General features: G+C 42.6%; 1 protein-coding gene across 7 annotated transcripts in view; it reads right to left on the bottom strand.

Moving 5' to 3' along the window:
- Positions 1-914: 914 nt before the first annotated feature.
- Positions 915-19,598, bottom strand: part of arhgap44a (Rho GTPase activating protein 44a) — a 32,696-nt gene continuing 14,012 nt past the window's right edge. Inside the window, exons 2-23 of one of the 7 annotated variants that reach the window (XM_053851674.1) lie at positions 19,214-19,253; positions 18,503-18,622; positions 18,335-18,411; positions 18,158-18,269; positions 18,027-18,103; positions 17,855-17,969; positions 17,487-17,555; positions 17,337-17,418; positions 15,678-15,805; positions 15,288-15,399; positions 14,204-14,285; positions 14,048-14,128; positions 13,800-13,913; positions 13,642-13,733; positions 12,170-12,353; positions 10,194-10,211; positions 9,921-10,097; positions 8,619-9,125; positions 7,133-7,278; positions 5,154-5,555; positions 4,530-4,581; positions 3,190-3,336 (exon numbers count right to left, since the gene is read on the bottom strand). In XM_053851674.1, coding sequence (XP_053707649.1) covers positions 4,574-4,581; positions 5,154-5,555; positions 7,133-7,278; positions 8,619-9,125; positions 9,921-10,097; positions 10,194-10,211; positions 12,170-12,353; positions 13,642-13,733; positions 13,800-13,913; positions 14,048-14,128; positions 14,204-14,285; positions 15,288-15,399; positions 15,678-15,805; positions 17,337-17,418; positions 17,487-17,555; positions 17,855-17,969; positions 18,027-18,103; positions 18,158-18,269; positions 18,335-18,411; positions 18,503-18,622; positions 19,214-19,253 — 2,743 coding nt within the window. In that variant the 3' untranslated portion in view covers positions 3,190-3,336; positions 4,530-4,573. Of the gene's footprint in view, positions 5,556-7,132; positions 7,279-8,618; positions 9,126-9,920; positions 10,098-10,193; positions 10,212-12,169; positions 12,354-13,641; positions 13,734-13,799; positions 13,914-14,047; positions 14,129-14,203; positions 14,286-15,287; positions 15,400-15,677; positions 15,806-17,336; positions 17,419-17,486; positions 17,556-17,854; positions 17,970-18,026; positions 18,104-18,157; positions 18,270-18,334; positions 18,412-18,502; positions 18,623-19,213; positions 19,254-19,598 lie in introns of all 7 variants that reach the window. The other 6 variants (XM_053851670.1, XM_053851672.1, XR_008413211.1 and 3 more) reach the window with 6 other exon arrangements.

Genomic DNA, 19,598 nt, shown 5'->3' with positions numbered 1-19,598 from the left:
AAAAAAAAAATAAATAAAATTGAACTAGATAAAAAAAAAAAAATATATATATATATATATAGTAATATATGTAGTATAGTAACTACTTTACGCAGGCAGATGGAGGACACCGGAGCAACATTTGAGGACGTGTTTCTATCAAAGTTTGGAGTTAGCAGAGATTCAAACTGCTCCCCAGGTGTAGTATTCAACATTTCACTGAGACTCAGACAAGGAATATCAACACTGATGAAGACTGTACAGATAGTGACGGCTGCTTCTGTGCACAGCGACAGTCCAAATGCAGCGCATAGTGAGGTCAAAAGGGTGGTCAAAATACCTTTATGGAGGTCGTGGGAATAGTAAAAAAAAAAAAAAAAAAAAAAAAAAACATCGTCAGAGGATCAAATAAAAAGATGCAATTCACTATAACCGCCGCATGGTGACGTCATAATATACAAACTGGACAGTGATTTTACTCCCATCCAAACTTTGGGTCTCACTGAAGATGTTTCTCATCTACAGTAAGCCTTCGTCTCTCACTGTTTTCAAGCTACAGCCTATTGAAATGGTGGAATTCACTATCCATATTTCTGCAGCGGCTCACGCATTCCAAAAATCGTATACATAACAAGCCGTGACTTGTTTGATTAACGGGTGTAAACTATGAAAACTAGTTCTATTGTTGCAGCATTATCTCTGGAGACATGGGAAAGAAACATCTCCCAGTATGGGGAGTAAAAAAAAAAAGTAATTGTCCTCAAGCATAATGTTATCTGTGTGCACTGCGTTAAATGAAATTTCTCGTGTCAGCCATTTAACGCAGTGGAGATATTGAATAAAAATAATTCATCAGCAATATACCCACAGCGTGAAGAAGGGCACATTCTCGAGTCGACACAAAAGAATGACACCACGTGAGATTATAAAAAATGTATAGTTTAATATATATATTTGTATATTTTCTGACATTCTGATAAGGATAGCAGGTTCGGCTTCACAGTACACACTGTGTTCCACTTGATATGCTAAGCAGAAGAGGGGTAGAGGGGGAGCGGTGGGGGCGGGGGGTGAGCGGCATTTTTCAGTTGGAACGTCTAGTGGTGTTTGAGGCAGCACCTCCACTCCTCTACTGTATTGCTCAAAGGACCATTGGCCACGATCCACATTCTCCAGAGTCAGCCCCATTATTTGCTCCAGTGACACCTTCACAACCCTTAAAAAGATGATTGACACAAAACATGTTTTTTTTCAAAAGACTATCTAGTCGCATGCAAGTTTTTTCCCCCCCTTCAAAAACACCTCCCACCCACACAGAATGTAAACAAGCCGTCGCAAGACAATTGGTGGCGAGTGATCTGAGATAGTAAAATAAATACTTTATGTGGCTGTAACTTCCAGCAATCCTCGCTGTAATACTGCTGTGTTTCTGTCATGCAAGCAAACCTCCACTCCACAATCTCAGAGCGTAACAAAGATCAGGTAGATTTCACTGTCACATTCCGTCACGACCCGACCTCCTCTGGATCCAGCAGGGGGGGGGGGCAAAAAAGCTTTCATTACATGATAAAGAGAAACAATAGTGAGGGCACTTAAAATAGAATCACCACAACCATCAATATATTTACCAAAATCATCATACACCAACCCACTGAGGACACACCGAAGCAGACACACGACTTAGATGAACGTGAGGTCAAACTAATTGCACTTAAATCTAATTCCTGTAGTGGCGACAGAGAAATTTAGTTTGTGTGGTATCATGAAAATAAGTATAATTTCAGGTGCTAAAAACCAATGCACCACCCTCAACCCATTTATTGGAATATGTTTGGAACAGTTCATTTTATAACAGGCTAAAATTTTCATTAAGTTAGCGGTAACCTGCAAACACAACAATACCAGTCAAAAAAAAAAGCATCCCAAACGGCAGTATACAGTTTGAAGCGCAAAAGACATGAGAGAACTGAAAGGTTGAGAAAGAATTGTGCCGGTGTTAGCTGCCACTTGAGCGAGGATTTGAAGAAAACAGCGCTAAAAGCAAACCCAATATTTTCCAGTGGAACAATGCAAGATGAAGGTTCCAACAGAACACCTCCATACACTGCTAGTACGAGTAAGGCATTGCTAAACTACTGTAAACCTTAATGTTCGTGCAATACAGGAGAAAAGTAACGTACAAAACTACAACTTAAAATTGTTTTTGAGGGTGGTCCTTAACTTTTGCCCAGCGATTTTCTCAAATCTAACCAACACTGAGAGAGGACATCATCACTTCACTCATGATCAGAGAATCTTGATGTGTGCAGGGAAAAATAACATCTTCTTCACATAATAAATATCAGCACATATATTATTATATCTTTATAGTCAATATGCATTTTACATATATCTCCTCTTATATTTATATACATTTATCTATGTACAGTCTTTGTCTTTACACTGGGTGGGGGGTCAGAGGTCATTGAACCTGAAGCACTTAGACAAGGTTGAGAAATAGAGAGCATACAAAAACCTCGAGGCAGTGTAGTCATCCATTCATTATTATCAACAGCACAAGTTTGGTCGAAATCCACTCTCCACGGACAACGGCAACGAAGACACTCACGCCAAGTAAAGCGCCGCCCCCCTCCGAGACCCCTCCCACCGACGCGGTTGGTTCGGTTTTTCATGCAAATGTCGCTGTCTTCAGGACAGAGAGGTTCAAAAAAGTTGTAGTTTACAATGACATTCTTTTTGTGCTGGTACAAAGTGAGTTAAACTAGTGACAGGGTGGGGGTTCGTCCGCTAACCAAACCTGTCCCCAGGCCTCTCCTTAAATGTGCACATAGCATGAAGACCCTGCAAGCTTCTCGGCATCTCCCTTAAAAAAAAAAAGTTGTATCATTGTTCAAATGAATTAAATCTAATAAGGCAAATAGAAATCAAAGCACAGAAATACAGACCACTGCAACAATGATCAAAGCAAAGCTAAAATCTGATAGATATCCCAGTCTTTCCTCCTAAAGGCAGCTGTTCCTCCTGTATGGCATTTTGGTGTTCTGTAGTCACATTACGGGCTAGCGAGCAGTGGTGCGAGAGGTTTTGTTGCAGCTTGCAGCAGGAGTTCCGGTGGGGTGTCTGTGAGGCCATGTGGTGCGTCCCTCAGACTTTGGCGGTGACAGTTCAGAGCAGCCACAGGGGGTGTCACTTGTGCATTAGGTCATAGAGTCGTGCTCTGGGGCTCCTCCTCAGGCACAGCATCCCTTTCTGGAGAGTCTGTCACTGCCAGGGTTCTCCTGCAGGGGGCACCGCTGAACTCATCGATGAGGCTGTCCAGATTTACATTGATGGAGGGGATTTCATAGTTGAAGATATCTAATGTTGAGCATGGGGGGAGAGGTGAGTGTCATGGGCAGAGGAGGACATGGTGGTGATTTGTTAGAGGAGGAGGACAGAGGGGCACGAGGTGATGACAATGAGGTGTAAACAAACGGAAGAGAGCAGAAGTAATATTAATTGTTTGGGGTCGGAAACTGTATTAAGCAGGGCATTATAGTCGATTAAAATAATAGGATGTGCTTTAAAGGGTCCATAGAATATCATCTGGTTTGTTTTCTTCACAATCTATCAGAGGTGGCTTGTGTCACGCACCTCACCCTGGCTCTCCTGAATCTGGATTAAGTTTTGCTCAGGACTAAATCTACATAAAGACAGAGACTTCATGTATAAGAGGAACAATTTCTGCGCGTCCAAAAAACCTTGTTTTTCACAGCCTAACAAGAAACACCTCATGGGAAAATAATTTATCAATATTGTTATTAAAATGAGAACATTTTTATTTCTGATTCAGCTCCCTATTTAAAACCATTTCAGAAGCATATTCAATTCAATTCTATGGTCCCTTTAAATTCAACATGTTCAACACCAGAGAATAACCAGTATGATGGGTCAGAGTTTTGGTGTCCGTAAAGACAGTAGTCACAGGAATGGTTGCACAATGACACGTCACTGCACACGCTTCAGAACAATGGCCGGATAGGTCAACACAGAGGCAACACGATGTGTGCAAGACTGGCACCAAGACTCCACATGGGCTTGAGGCATCGATGGAGTTTAATGAGGACCACATATTTTCTCTATTTCGAGCTCCGATCGTCGGATTATTTAGCAGGTCGTCGTAGAGACTGATGGCTACTCCTATGATGGGATGAAGAGAGGTTAAAAGAAAGCGATGGACCTGCCGAAAGAGGAGTAGGGGTTACCTGAGTCCCCCTGAACCACTGGCAGGGGCATTAGAGGGGGATGTCTGATAGCGCAAAGAAAAAAGGGAGCGTCAAGATGGATCTTTGGAAGCACAGAGTCTGCAACAAGAGCGCAGTGTGGTGCACTCTGGGAAATCCTTGAGCCATGCATGAAGAAGAAGCAAATACAGTATCGGCTAGAACAGGATTGAGCGACTCGCCGGATTGACAGGTGTTTGAGCCAGGCTGCAGGAGACCCCAGAGGCAGCCACACGGCGAGGCCAGGCAGTGAGATGGAGTGCATGGGGCGGGGGCGGTCTGGCTTACCCTAAAAGTCCCCCTCACACTTAGCCCACAATGAATCCCTGGCCTCACACAGCTGCAAGGTACACAACCGTAGCAAGGGGAACAAGAGAGTGATAAATATAACAAAATAACAGGAGGATAGGTATATTGACAGAACGCCTCATCATCAGAACATCACATGAGATATCTCGTGGTTTTGTCCGAATGGGTTCACAGCTGAATTTAGAGAGACTGGAGTGGTGGTGCCTCTGACCTACCTCTTGCTGCGTGAGGGTCTGGGTAACACAGATAAACAGAGAGCACATGATGAGTCTAATGGCGACTTCGATACGAGCAGGACAAGCTATGCCTCGCTGATGTTTCCAACCATTACCCAGAAACATCATCACATAACACAAGCCATGAGTACATCTGCTCTTCTGAGAAGCTCCAAAATGCACATTTACCGTGTCTCTCTGTCAGATGTCTTAAAAGGCAACTTTGATTTCATTCACAAAAGGGACAGACAAGAGTGGTTTATATAGACAGTAGAGACCTAAACTCGGCCCCCATCTCCATTTGACAGAGCCACAGCGAGTCTGAGAGTGGGCCGCTGTAGCCCCGTCTGTGGTGGAGGGGGTGTGCTTGTCAAGGACTGGTGATTACCTGTTGACATGCTCTCTCCTGGAGACAGTCCATCCTGAAGACCTTGCTCCAGGGGTTGGGGAACAGGGGGCGGGCCTTGACCAGTGATCCCTGGGGGAGCAGGGGGTGGCTGTGGAGGGGGCAGGCTGGGTCTCTGCCGCGGTTTAGTGGCTGGCCGCGACTTGGTAAGAGTCCCAGTCAGGGAGGGAGGGGAAGAAAGAGAGTGAGGTGTCCCCAAAGAACTCTGCCCAGGGGATGGCGGAGGCATTTGTCCAGGGGGGCACACCAGTCCATAAGGAGAAGGGGTACTAGGAGGCGTTGGAGATAAGCTCACTGGTGATGGCTGACCTGTCGACTGGTCGGACATCCCTCCAGACTGGACATAAGGGACCTTTGGGGGCACCGGTGCCAGCTTTTTGGAACCTGGAAAGACACACGATGGTTATCGTACAAGATTTATGTGAAGTCATTTCCCTTGTTATTTCAGGGATATATGCGTGTCGAATATTACAGCTCTTGCTGTTTGCTCTGTGGACCGTGTTGTCTGAGGAAGGAAAATGTGTGCACTGGTGACAGGGTCATGGCCAAGGTTCACTGACACATGTTGTAAACCAAAGCTGGCTTGTATGTCCCAGCGAATGAGGTCAAAAGTGTCATATGCGTGTAGATGGCGTAAAAGAAAACATGATTCATCCCACGAGGCCACCTTCTCTCCTTCACTGCGACGCTGCTTCACTTCACAGCAACGCAGAGGTGTCGGGATCAGACCATATCAACAACCTTCACTCCCTGTCTCTTCTTTACGTCAACCCTCTCCTCAGACTGAAAATACTCACCTCTCCCCTCACGCTGAAGAAGTACTTTGTGGACAAGCCAATATTTTTATGGCTTATCTCAGGATTCTCTTCCAGGTAGAACTTAATAATAATATCGCAATACTTGATTGTATTGTACTTATTGTATCATGTTTTTGCAGAATTATCACAATACCTAATACAGTTGGTTATATCAATATTTACTACATAAACAGTGACAAGTTTTATTCCAACATTTTTTGTACACAAGTTATTTTGTTGTTTAAGGGTGCGATTCATTCTCTGTTGCAAAATTTAACCGAAAGTCGAACTGAAGTGATGTGACGTTCATGCACATAATATTCTCCTTCATTATCTGACTTTCTCTCAAAATTACAATTACAATACTGAAACAGTTGTATCACCACTCCCGTATCAGAATACCTATTATATTGCAAGACACCTGCCAATACACAGGCCTAGACCTTAAAAGGAGGGCTGTGAACGATTTGCTTTTGTCTAACTTGGTCAACCCTGCCACTGGAAACACTCCCTCTGCTGGGAAAGCATCCTGGGGAGAACCATGTCATATCGGCAGAATCACAGCTGTAAAGAAGAAAGCTTTTTTTGATATTGTGCCACAACTTGAAGCTCAATTCCAAGACAGAAAATGTGGAAAAGCACAACTAATGTTGCCAACCGACCATAGCGCTGACAAGTAACAGTCCAGCCGATATCTTGAGTGTAACTCTTTGGCAAATTGTTGCTCATAATTCCCACTGTGGACGCTGTTTCTGTCCTTTCCAATTCTGTTCAAATGGCACCTCACGCAAAGCTTTTGCTTCAACACCATGGTCGAATGATCCATTTGATCTGTCCATGGAGGTCACCCCAGTTGTCATCCGAGGACTCTTTTACTCACAGAACAGAACCCCATTAAGTGTCAAAAAACATGATCCTGTTATTTTCTCTTAGGTGTGGAAGACTGCGATTTACCTGAGCTAAACATAGCTATTACTCCTTTGACAAAGTTGTAATAACCAAACAAGGAACAAGACGGGACAACATTGCAACTCCAAAAAAGTAGAACCATTTGAGTGAAAACAAAGCAGCGAGATAGTTGATACGATCTGTACCCAAAGAACATAAAAAAGGACAATGAAAGATCTTTATATGGTGATGGTGACAACCAGGAAATGTGCTGACCTTTGCGAAGAGTGTGTGGACTGTGCTCTGTGGAGTGGGGGGACTGACTGCTGCACTGAGGACTACAGTTTGGGGGGACTGTCGGACTGGCCACTTGAATGGCTTTGTGTCCAATGACAGGAGAAAGTTCTTTACTCTTCAGTGAACTGGAAAAGACAGACAAACATAATAAAACTTTTTTTCAGTATCACCGACAACCTCCGCCATCATCACAGCTTTAAACTAACCGCACTGTTTCCAAGGTTACCAGCATCATGGCTAAGTACAATGCAGTACATCAAAACTTCGTTTGGAAGCTGTGGAAAAGGTTATAGTGGAAAGAAACATGATTTTAATCCAATTTTGTGAGTGAATTACAGGTTTTGCAAGTTGAGCGTGAATCCATTTGATCCCACTGTGAAGAGCACTGTATTATTTAGACTTTCTCACACAACAATACCAATGTAGCACATTGGCAGGAAGGTTCTCTTGAACAATGAAACACAAAACTCCAATTTGTGCAAACCATGAACATGTCTACCAAATGTGATAGAAGCAAACCAATGATCTTAAATGTTGTTCTAAAGCCTAGTTTGGTCACAAATGCTTGTGACATGGTCACTAACCGAGCTGCTGTCTCAGTGGTTGATGCAACTTTTCTCCAACAAATAGAACATTCGAACGGGAATCCTGCGAATTATCGGGTCACTAGCCATTCTGACTGCTGACAGAAAAATTGCTGTAATGATTCACGCTGTCCTGTTTGGTTGTAACACCCGAGACGCATGAGTCAGGAAACTGCCACAGTTGGTCGATTCATAATCCAAAGTATTGGCCTTGCTGCAGGGAACTTCTACATATATATTTATAAACCCTGGCATGACCACATTATTGCAGACATGTTTTTATTTAAAATGAAAAGCTATACAACCTGGACGCAAACCAAGTGGAAAAATGTCTATAAATCTAAGGAAAAACATTCTGTTCAGGTGGATGAAAACATGAGGATTAAGATGATAAAATGGTTACAAGGATGCACAAAAAAATCTAAGTATCAACAAGTGCCAACACATTTGATCCATCATTACTAACTAATAAAAGTAGATTCTTGCAGTCACCATTACCAACATTACATTGCTACGCGGTTAAATCTTTTGATACCGATGTAGCGTGTTTGAGAGCAAGGGAGCCAAAGCCAGAGTTGAGGGAACCATTTTTTTCATTGATGATTCTCCATAGCTCATTCACTAAAATGCTTGCAGCAGCCGCCCTTTTTGCAAGCCATGGAATAAATACATTCATGCAGTCACATCGATGCATTTATTTTCCATTCTGCTTTACGGGCTCGATATAAGAGAGTAACGTCTTCAGTTGCTAGGCAACCAGTGACAGTCAGACGTGGACAAGCAGAATCTGATACACAATTGAGGGGTCAGAAAAAAAACAAGAGGCGAGGTGATGGAAAGGAGATCAGGGCTGCCACTCGCCACGGGTGTGTTGTATTTACCTAGTCAGCCTGGGGGGTCCTCGTTCTCTGGCACATGGGCAGGCTGCCCACGGTGGGGCCGGGGGAATGGGCGTTGAGGAAGGGTTGCTAGGTGGATTGACAAGGGACTGGTCATGGCGGGTTAGTACCAGAGGGGTTTTGACGTAGAGCGGTGAAGCGTTAGTATCTGGTGCCGCGGCATGCGACAGTTCACCGGGCGGACTGTGCTTAGGGAAGTGCAGACAGCTGGGTTTGGGGTTCGAATTGATGTCAAGTGACGAAGAGGAGGAAGAGGAAGAGGAGGACGGTATTGGTGCAGGGGGAGTAAAGCCAGACCAACGTAGTGGGGGCGGGGGAGAGGCAGGGGGCTGGGACTCTGGACCTGGTGCCACGGGGCGGGCACAGGGAGGGGGTTTGGGATAGAAATGGTGGTGGGCAGTGGCAGGGTAAGGAGGGGGTGGGCGGTCGTCCCCGGGGGGTGGGTGGGCATGAGAGGTGTCCGGCCGATGGGGCGAGACGTTGTCTGAGCTGTAGATATTAAGAGACAGCACAAAAGACACAGCTCTAGTGATTGAACAGGGACATTGCAGCGGCATCAGCTGTTGTGCGGGTGTAAGTGGGTCCACCACAAAACAAAGAAATCAAAGAAAGCCTTGAGGTGGGGGGTGGGCGCCACACTTTGCACAGTGTCCAAATACATGAAGAAGCACAAAGAAACAGCAACAGAAGGTGTTGTATTGCAAAAAGAGGGGATGTCGGTCTCCTCCTGTGAGCAACTTGTGTCTGCACACTGCAGTGGAGCTGGCCATATCGCCACACTTGCGGTTAAATATGTCATCTGCGCTGCATATAGGACGCATATCTGCTTTAATCCCATATGTCTTGTGTGCATTAGGGGTCCTGCAGGCAGCTCGGGGGCAGTGGCTATCAGACACAAAACCCTTTCACTGACTGAAAGAGCCACAGGAGAGGAGGGCAAAGCCAGCCAAGCTAGAAGCAGTTTTTTTTTATCTCTCGTCTGCCACACAGGCAGAGCCAGCGACCACGAGGTGATTATTCATGTGTTGGAGAATGATAACCACACAGAATGAATGATGAAATCACCCAGTGTCAGGACAGATGGAGGAAAAATCCACACGCAAAGCTAAAGAAGCCAAGCCGGAGTGACGATGGTGTTCGGTAAGTGACCAGTGACAGACCACAGTGAAATGAAGCAGGGTGTCAAGATTCGTCTTCCGAAAAAGTGACCAACAGCCGAGGTGATGGTTGATGACGGTGGTGTAAAAGGACCAGCGGGATAAAGAGGTTGCTGCAGTGACCTACCAAACCCTTTCTCCGAGCGGTGGCGTCGCCGACGGGGACATGGCGAACTCTCCCGGCTGCTCCGGGATCAGAGTGTCTGCAGGGGAGCTTCCCGGTGGCGTTGAGGAAGTCTTGCGTGCCAGTGTGGATGAGCCTTTACGTGACACCCAGTTAGTATCCATGACTCTGACTCCCATGCTGAGAAGGAACACACGCGAGCAAACATTTAGGGAAGTTCAAGGCCATGGGTGTGTTCAGAAGGGGTGGAGGGGGGAGAAAGATATGATACGGTACCTTTGGATTTTCCTAATGCTGCGTTAGTAGGGAGAGACAGGCAAAAGGAAGATGATATCAGAAGTGATTCACCGCAAAAGACTTCAGGAGACTCTCAAGGAAAATGAGTGCGGATAGTTTTTAGACAGGTTTTTAGGAAGGAGAGAAGGAGTGTTAATACTTATGCTTCAATGATGATGTAAGGAGGCGGGGGGATGTGGGGGATTGTCGCCTTTCATTTTTAGTTTCATGAGGAAGAAAAGGTTTCTCTGTCATCACCTCCATGCGTTAAATTTTAAAGTCTCAGGTCGGATGGAAACCAGCAACCTTTCCCTTCACAGCAATGCAAGTTAACAACTAGGCCACTGCCAAGTCGCATGCAAATGAGCTCTAAATATTGTACACAGTTACTATATATTGGTCGAAATAGACAAATAAAAAATTGCGTTATTTCAGTGACCACGACAATTACAATGTATTTGCGATGTGCCCCCTTCAGCTCAAGATACGTGGACTCAGCGAGTGGCTCTTCTTGAGGCAGTGAAATGATGGCATCTTCTTCCACTACTAACTTCTCCATGGTCAGAATTTCTCTGCATTTTTGTTTCCCAGGGCCATTTCCTAACGCAGAAAGGCAGTACTTCACTGCACTGGCAAACACATAAAACGCGTCACCTAAATCCAACCTTTATTTTTCAATGGCAGAAGATGCCGTGGGTGGGGAAACATTTACCACAGTTGAAACACTGAGGCGTTAACAGGCAACGCAGAACTGGTAGCAAATGTAAAGGCCCATTTATGCCCACTTTATGTATGAAATTCTACCCATCTGTGTCACTGATCACATGCTTCGATGCGCTCTTTACGTTTCAATTGCTGTTCACCAATATATCCACTAGGGGGCGCAGCCCTGAGTCAAAAGTTTGTGACAACTACAAACTCCAAAACAAACCTGGCGACTTTGAATCATTGATAATGTACCTCTTGCACAAAGAACGAAACAGAAGCAGTGTTGTAGGAGGCAGTGGTGGTGAGGACTGGAGGGCGGAGAACTTCCGCCATTGTTATGTCTTCTTCGTGTCTCATTGGAGTTACGTGTCGGGTAATAACAGCAATGCTGCCCCCCTTCGGTCTCTGGTGGTACTGTCTGTATCCGTACGCTTTGTGGGAATATACAGAAATATGGACAAAAGGAAGGCAGAGCACGGACAGAAGGATCCGCATGCAACGCATAAACAAAATCTATTTGAAATGTCCATGTGAAAATGTCCATATAAAGGCCACTAACTAGCATAATAGTTGACCCTAACTTTTTCGGACTTTTGTATTTTTTATCCCTCTATGGGCATGATTCCAAATTTTCTGTCTTGAATTTTCTTGGCGAAATGATGTTCTCTCCTCTCACCACACCATGCCAACACGGTCTCACGCCTGCTGCCTTTGAGTCATACTGCAACTTTTTAGGCACCAGCTTGCAGAGCTGTTGGTCACGCTCCAAATTTCTTTCAATAAATCAATTAAAAGATTCGGTTTTAATCATGTCCCCCAGCTATAGAGGGATTCGTTGCCACTTCTGACCTCATTCATGCACAGAAAAAGATTTTTATTGAGGTTTGACTGCGATATTTCAGTGATTTTCCGCCAGCTGGTGGAGTGACTCAGGCCAGGTGACGTGGTCGCCAGACTGCGAAGGAGGAGTGGTGTGTGGGTAGATGAGGAGAAAGCAAATATTTTATCTGAAGAAACGAAGTGAAAAAGCAGAGCCACAGTCCTGTTTCCACGGCGACAATAGCACAAGAATTCCCAGTGAATTGAAATGAGCCTCTTTATGCAGAGGAACGAGGATGGATCATGTTTAAAATGAGAATGCGGTTTTAATGAGTTTCTCTCCTCAGATGGCTGAATGCAACATCAGCTGCGCGCGTGGGCGCAACGAGATAGAAGAGCGGGATGCTGAGTGAGAAGTGGGCAGCACAAGGATGCGGTTGGCGTCATACCCATCCTTCTTGTAAAACTCCAGCATCATGTTGTCCGTGGCAACGCTGAGTGGGCGTCGGCTCTGGTCGTGCGGCTGCTTGCGTTCCGCTTGCTCCATATCTGGGGAGGGCATGGAGCTGTAGTTGGAGTTGTGGTTGGTGTGGATGGGGCTCCCGTAGCTGCCGGTCAAGTTGAATTCAATGTCTGACGGAAGGATGAAAGGAGACACAAATGAAGTCCCTGTCATGAACTGCACCATCTAAAACTATTATGAGCTAAATTAGTGAAGTTTATGTGGGACTCTGTCGCCTACAGATGATTTTTTTTTTCAATTCCCACTTTAGGCCAAAGGTTGAGACAATCTAATGACAGTATATTCGGTAGTGATGGACACATGAGGCTTCATGATACAGTGTTATCATTTTCAGAGGCCACTACATGGCACTATTTGCTGTAAACTCTTGGGATTTCAACAACCATTTCAGAGAAACCTCACATCATTTTTAAACAGAGGGCGCCATCTCCTGGGCTCTACAATGTTTCATGAAGCCTCATCTGCCCATCACTAATGTTCGGTGTCATTGGAGTGTAGGGTGATGGTAAACTGTAAGGATGAGGTCTTTCACAATGGTCCACCTTTTCCCCAGGAGAATCATCAACCATGTTGTTTGTTGCAGAATTTGTGATCTGTGATTGGGAAAAAAAATAAAACAAAATACCACAATAAAACTAATAAACTTACTAAAATTTTGAGTTGTGGGATTATAATTGGATTTTTTATGGAGGTAAATCTCTGCCATGAACCCAGAAAAACTGAAGAGAAATATGCAAAGAAAGTTGTGCCATCCAGTTTTGAATACACAAAAAAAAAGTGCATTTTAAATACAAGTAAATAAATTAATTAAAAAAAAACTTTGAATTTCCGTCAAAAACCTTATGAATACAAACATATTTTTTTCAGTTTAAACATAAAGAAGATTTTTTTGGATTCAGATCACGATGGCAGAGATTTACCACCATAATTTTTAAGGGTCCCCAAATTTGCATACCTAGACAACTGGGGCAATTGTTGTTTCATAAAGTCTTTTGGCTCCTAATATATTTTCACATTGATTTACAGGGTTTTTCTGTTTAGTCTTAATAATACTTAATAATAAATATAAATAATAATAATAAATATAAATACTAACTATATAAATATTATTAAAAATACAAAAACAATAAATTTAAGGAGTACACATAAATATGTATTATTATTATTATTATTATTATTATTATTATTAAATAATAAATAAACATAAAATCATTAATAATACTGTCATAATAATTTAGAAAAAAGCACCATATTTTCTCTTCTTTATACACTACCAATTAAAAGTGCAAAACCTGTATGTTTTCATTGTTGGCCACTCGCAGTTCAGTTTAAGGACGAATAAACCTCAGAATAACTGCTTTTCCGCAAAGATTGGTGAGTCACAGCTGTGACTGATACCTCCAGGGAAGAACCAGTCTGCGTGCTGGATGATGGGCTCGATGACACTGACTATCTGTAAGGACAGCGTGGTCATCATCTCCGTCATGTTCCTGTAAAGGCCAATAGTTTAAAAAGACAATTTAAAAACACCAATAACCAACAGCGCCAGTACGTACGGCTCCGTGTGTGTCCAGAGTAAATTGGGGCCGAGGACGATAGCGATGTTTCCGGGAGTCATCTTGTTCGAGTCTTGATAGTCTGTCAGCTTGGCTAGGAATTTGATCAGGTATCTGTGGACAGTGATCCAGATCAAGAAGAACTCAAGAATGTCCTCAAATGTAAATGGGTCCAGTGACATATTCCATAATGCAACGCAACAGTTTTAGACCTCAGTTTGCTTTTTTAAATGAAGAATAAAGCTGACCTGAAGTTATTCAAGTTGTCAGTGGGGAGTTTTTCGCATGCAGCCATTAGCGCCTGGAGCCGCTTGTCCATGTCTTGAATGCTGAGAACAAAACCCCAGAATATGAGCGTATTCTACAACAAGCAAATGATTTAAATGCAGAAGGAGCTGGCTCACTTTGAAGCCTGGATCCATTCATCATAAAGTTCAGTGGTCATGAGCGGATCCGGGAGCTCACGGAGGTACGACTTCAGAGCCCCTGGGGGTGAGAGAGGGAACAGAATGTCAGCTGGAAGCACCGATAAGGCTGCGCTCCACATTCAGGCGCTGGAAAAGCTGCCAGATTCAGATCACTCAATTTGGACTTGTGTGTGACACAGACAGATGTCAGTTGAAGGGAGTCTGAATAGATAGATGTGTTTACATTCGCAGCCAATGCTTCCCGAAAATAGGCCAAAGAATCAGCGTCGATATCTGTCCGACTAAGATCAGGAATGTTTTTAGCATATCAAAGGGGCTGTTTAACATTAGAATAAACTCAAATATGAATTTTTCCACCAAATGTATTTTTTTTTGTGATGTTGAGTAATATTAAATAATTGGAAAAAAGCATTTAAAATTATAGAAATGTTTTCTTGAAAACTTATAGTAATTATAATTATATTTTTTATTACATTTACTTTTAAAATACCCTAAAACATTGCAAAATATGAATAAAAATAATGTATTTTTGTATGTTCATTCCATTGGATCACATTTAGTCCCAAAGTTGTAGCCATTACAGGGCAATATATTTAAAAATATATATTATTTACAAATATTTATATATATTAAAAATATTATTAAATTATTTAAAATATTTTTATTTTAAAAATGAAAATAAAATAATTAAAAAATATATATCAGAAATTTTATTTTTGCTATGCACTTATTAAATTCTGACTCATATGTTTTTTTATACAAAACTTTTCAAGAAAAAAACGTATTGTTTGCATTGAAAAAGAGGAGAAACAATGCATTTTATTTTTTTAAAAAAGGTCGGTTAGGTTGAATTTCATTTTAAAATTAAAAGTTTGCACTCATGAATCATAGAAAAACACCCCCAGCATTTTCTTATAAATTTAATTTATCTTGGCGCTCTAACTTGATGAAGAAAGTTGAACACAGCGGGTTACTCAACAAGGAAGCGGTGTGATTTGGGAGAGCAGCTAATGTTCTGGAAATAGCCGGAGGAGCAGGCGAGCATGTGGGTGCAGCTCACCTGCGATGGCGTGCGGGTCAGAGGAATACTCCTGCACATCTAAAACTCCACAGTCCAGCGACGCTTTCAGCTTCTTCAGCTTGGAGGCCGACGGAGCCACTCTGAAGAGACCCTGCAGCCCACCAACGTATTCATGAACAGACACAACCGGACCCGCAAAATGAAGCCTTCATCCTCACCAACGCTGACAGCGCACACCAGAGTTTCACTCCTGCAATTACCCGCTATGATCAAACCAGTCGACTCACTTTTAGTTGTCGAATGAAAACCCAGGAGACTCCAGCGCAAGCATAAGACAATATCCGTGGGCCGGCGGTTTTTAATTTAGAGCCAGAGAAAAAGCTGACGAGAAAGATGTGAAAGTGTGTTTTGACAACAGAGAGCGCTCACCTCCTCCTGCATGCCACATTCCAGCAGCATGGTGACGCACGCCTCGATGGGGAAGGCGATTTCTCTCCCACTTATGTTCAGGTGTTCCTCCAGAGACTTGCCAAACGACGGTTTCTCCACCCACGCCTCTGTAGCGGCGCAAAGAAAGACCTGATCAATCTTCCTTGCTGCAGAATTCAAAAGATTTATTCACATTTCAAATGATTCTGCAGCCTTTGACTGGCACTGCTAAGTATTCTCTCTTCGGAGATATTGATTTCCCCTTTATTCCCCTTTTAAAATACACGTTTTATTTGTTGTCATTTTTATTTAATTTTTCCCAGGTTCAATTGTTTCATTTTTTGTTATTTATTTATTTTATTAATTATTTGTTGTGGTCTTTGCATCACATCAATAATAATTGTTCTGAAATTACTACATTATTGTATAGTGATTTGTCTGTAAATAATGAATCTTTTTTCCTAAAAACAAAACAATACATTTTGAAAAAAAAGTATACCAACTTCTAGTTATACAATTTATTATTTAATGTATTATTATCCATGTATTATCCGTCTAGTTATCTTGACTTAGATTTTATTTATTTATTTGGCCATGATATTTTTTCACATATTATACAGGTAGGTATTTATTTATTTGTCTCATGTTGTTTGATAACTTCTTTTTTATATATGTATGCTGATGCTTCGTGCATGTCTTTGATCCTTGTTGTGTATCTTTAATGTCTTTGGAATGTGTCTTTGTTGTCATTGGCTGCTGCAACTTGTTTAATTTCCTCACTGTGGGACGAATGCTGTCCAAAATAGATTATAATATAGTGTTTATTTTGGCAACATTCATCCATTCACTCATCTTACTTTGTGGTTGTGGGTACAAGAGTCTATCCCAGGAGCTTGTGGCTTGGACAATAACATCAAAGGACAAAATATAGTCCTCAATTAAGATCAGTAGATTTTTAGGGCAGTGGGAAGAAACCAGAGTGCCAGTCTAAATTCTAGCGTCAGTAGCAGAATTTGACCCCAAAGACAGTAGGTTCAGTATCATTGGCGTGTAGGATGATGGTCAACTGGAAGGATGAGGTTTTTCATCATGGTCCGCCTTTTCCCCAGGAGAATAATCTACCTTGTTTTTTGTTGCAGAATTTGACATCTGTGGTCGGGAAAACAAAACAAAACAAAACAAATAACACTAATAATCCTCACTAAAATCTTAAGTAGTGGGATTATACTTTAAATTTTTATGGAGGTAAATCTCTGCCATCGAGATTTGAACCCAGAAAAAAAAAATATGGCAAGAAAGTTGTGTCATCCAGTTTTCAATACATGAAAAACAAACAAAAAATGTACATTTTAAATACAAACAAATAAATAAATAAACTTAAAATAAACCTTTTGAACACTAACTTATTATATTCAGTTTAAAGTCGTAGCTGGATTTGAACCCCCAACCTTCTTGCCATGAGGAGGCAGCACTAACCACCATACATCCTGGAGGACTCAAACAGCTCAAACAAATAAACAGCCCTTTTACAACTGAGTGACAACAAAACTCTAACCAGACAAACACTCTGAGATTCTATAAGCCAATGACGATCGGCCATTGAGATAGCAATGGTTGCTGCTCCAGATCGAGAGCTGACATTTACACACACACACTGACCTTGCTGAGCTTTAATTTGCGGCAGGATGCTTTGCAGTATCTCCAAAGACTTCCTGTGATACTCCGCCTGTGTCTCTATCATCTGTGGAGGGCGAGATAAGATGCGTCTGATATGGCGTCGGGAACAAGGGTAATGAAACGCACACTTACCGTCTGGAAGTAATTTGCATAGTCTATTTCTTTGGCCACAAAACTGTACATGTCTGCTGACAATTGATCCTGAAAGATGAAAGGAAAGCGGAAAACACTTATAAAGGCATTAGCATTTTAGCTTAGCGTGTGGGGCAATAAATGAGAGACATGTAAAATTCTGTCTGTAGTAGATTTTTCAGTGTGTTATGATGTGAGTCATCGTGGAAGGTTACAGTCTCATGCATTGACTGATATTCTATCGAAAAATAATAATAAAATAATAATAAAAATTCAGCGTGTTTGAAGCGCAAAACCTAGTCCATCTCAGGCTAGATATGCTAATAGCTAAACCACTGAGAATGCAGCGTTTTTCTGTCCTTGCTTACCCTGCAAATCTCCATGCGAGTGGCAGCCTCTTCCATCTCCTCTCTGAGGGACTCGGACTTCGCGCCCGGCTGCAGAGTGCTTGGGTGACTTGATGACTTGGAGGCTTGATGAAATCTATAAAACCAAGTCATCAGATTGAAAACTATTCATCACAGATGATGTTCTCCTTACCTTGTGCGTGCGGAGTCCATGTCCAGTACCAGTTTGGCTAAGTGCTTTCGTTGCTTCTGGATGTTGGGGATGTCCACCTGAAAAATGAGGGGATTAAGCACTATTTTTGAGACGTGACCGCAATGACTCACCTCGGCCAGTAAATATAGAGGCTCCACCACGTCTCTCTCGATCTGGAACTCGAACTGGATCAGCTCCTGCGCCAGCTTCTCCTCCGTCTCGCCACACATCTTCAGCATCTTCCTGTTCAGGTTACATTTAGAACAGTTACCACCTGCGGACGTGCGGACACGAGTTTGGAAACCCACCCGAGGAGCGAGTCGTCCCCCAGCACTGCGGCGCCCTCCACCATACATTGCGCTAAAATGGCGAGCGGTAGTTTCTTCTGCGACGAAAAGCATCGCACAAGAGTTTGTCATTTCTCATCGTCGCACATTCCTGCTGGATCCGACAGGATGACGGACGCAGGGACGTACCGAAGGTGACTTGACGGATCTCTTCTCCACGTCGGCCCCCTGCTGGCCCTGCAGGCAAGCCGTCAGCTTCTTGTGAGTGCTGTGTGTCACTTGTTTGACCAGATCCAGACGCTTCTCCACCTGCGGCACACACACGCCGTGACTCAACATCTGCTACTGTCTTTGTTTTCTCAATGACTGACACTCCCCGTAAACCGTCTTCTACTCAACACCTTGGGTTATCACGCAGTGTTTTTGATGATTCATTCATTCTTTTCCACCTCAAAAGCTTCACATTAGCGTATGTTTTGCCTTTTGGAGAGAAGCTCTGTCATCTGGCTGAGACACAGAGTAGAACCACCAGTCAAAGTAGCCGAAGATGCTGCTCCCCTTGATCCAACTTCAGAAGCGAATGTGTTTAAATCCCTTATAAGTAACTTCTCTCTGTCCTTTTACTTTATCTTCCCATTCTTTTTGGCACTCACCACAGACTGACTAATCTCCAATAATCTCACGTTATTGCTCCATTCCTTGTTTGTATGTTGCTCTTCTATTTTATTAAACTCCCAGAACCAGCACTTCCTATAGTCCGACTGAAACACAGTCAAACAAAAAGCAGGATATTAAACTGTAATTACATTTTTATCTCTTCTTTGCGCTTGAAGCTAAAACTAAATGAATTAGTTCTCAAAAGGGAATAAAAGGTTGCGTACACATGTTTATTTATTTTACCTGCAAAAGGTCCTCGCTCAGCACTTCTGTTTTCTCAGCCCTGGAATGAAAATTGAAAATCAATAAATAAATTAATAAAAGAGTCAACTACTCACAACTACAAAACATGCATAGATGTTCATCTCATGAAACACAAATGCTGCTCAGTTTATTCAAAGTCTTCAATTGTTGGTGGAACCAAAGAGAGATGATGGGAACAGAGGAAAAATGTTTACTAAAATAAAATCTGCATGAATAGTAAATAAATCAATAAATAAACAGGCATAGACGTTAAGTAACATATTAGCTATCCAAAATGAATGGTTAAAAGAGACTGATTATTATTATTATTATTATTATTATTATTATTGTCATTGTCGTTGTCGTTGTTGTTGTTGTTGATAAT

This window comes from Synchiropus splendidus, chromosome 19, assembly GCF_027744825.2.
Source record: "Synchiropus splendidus isolate RoL2022-P1 chromosome 19, RoL_Sspl_1.0, whole genome shotgun sequence".
NCBI lineage: Eukaryota > Metazoa > Chordata > Actinopteri > Syngnathiformes > Callionymidae > Synchiropus > Synchiropus splendidus.
This window is presented reverse-complemented; position numbering and strand designations above follow the sequence as displayed.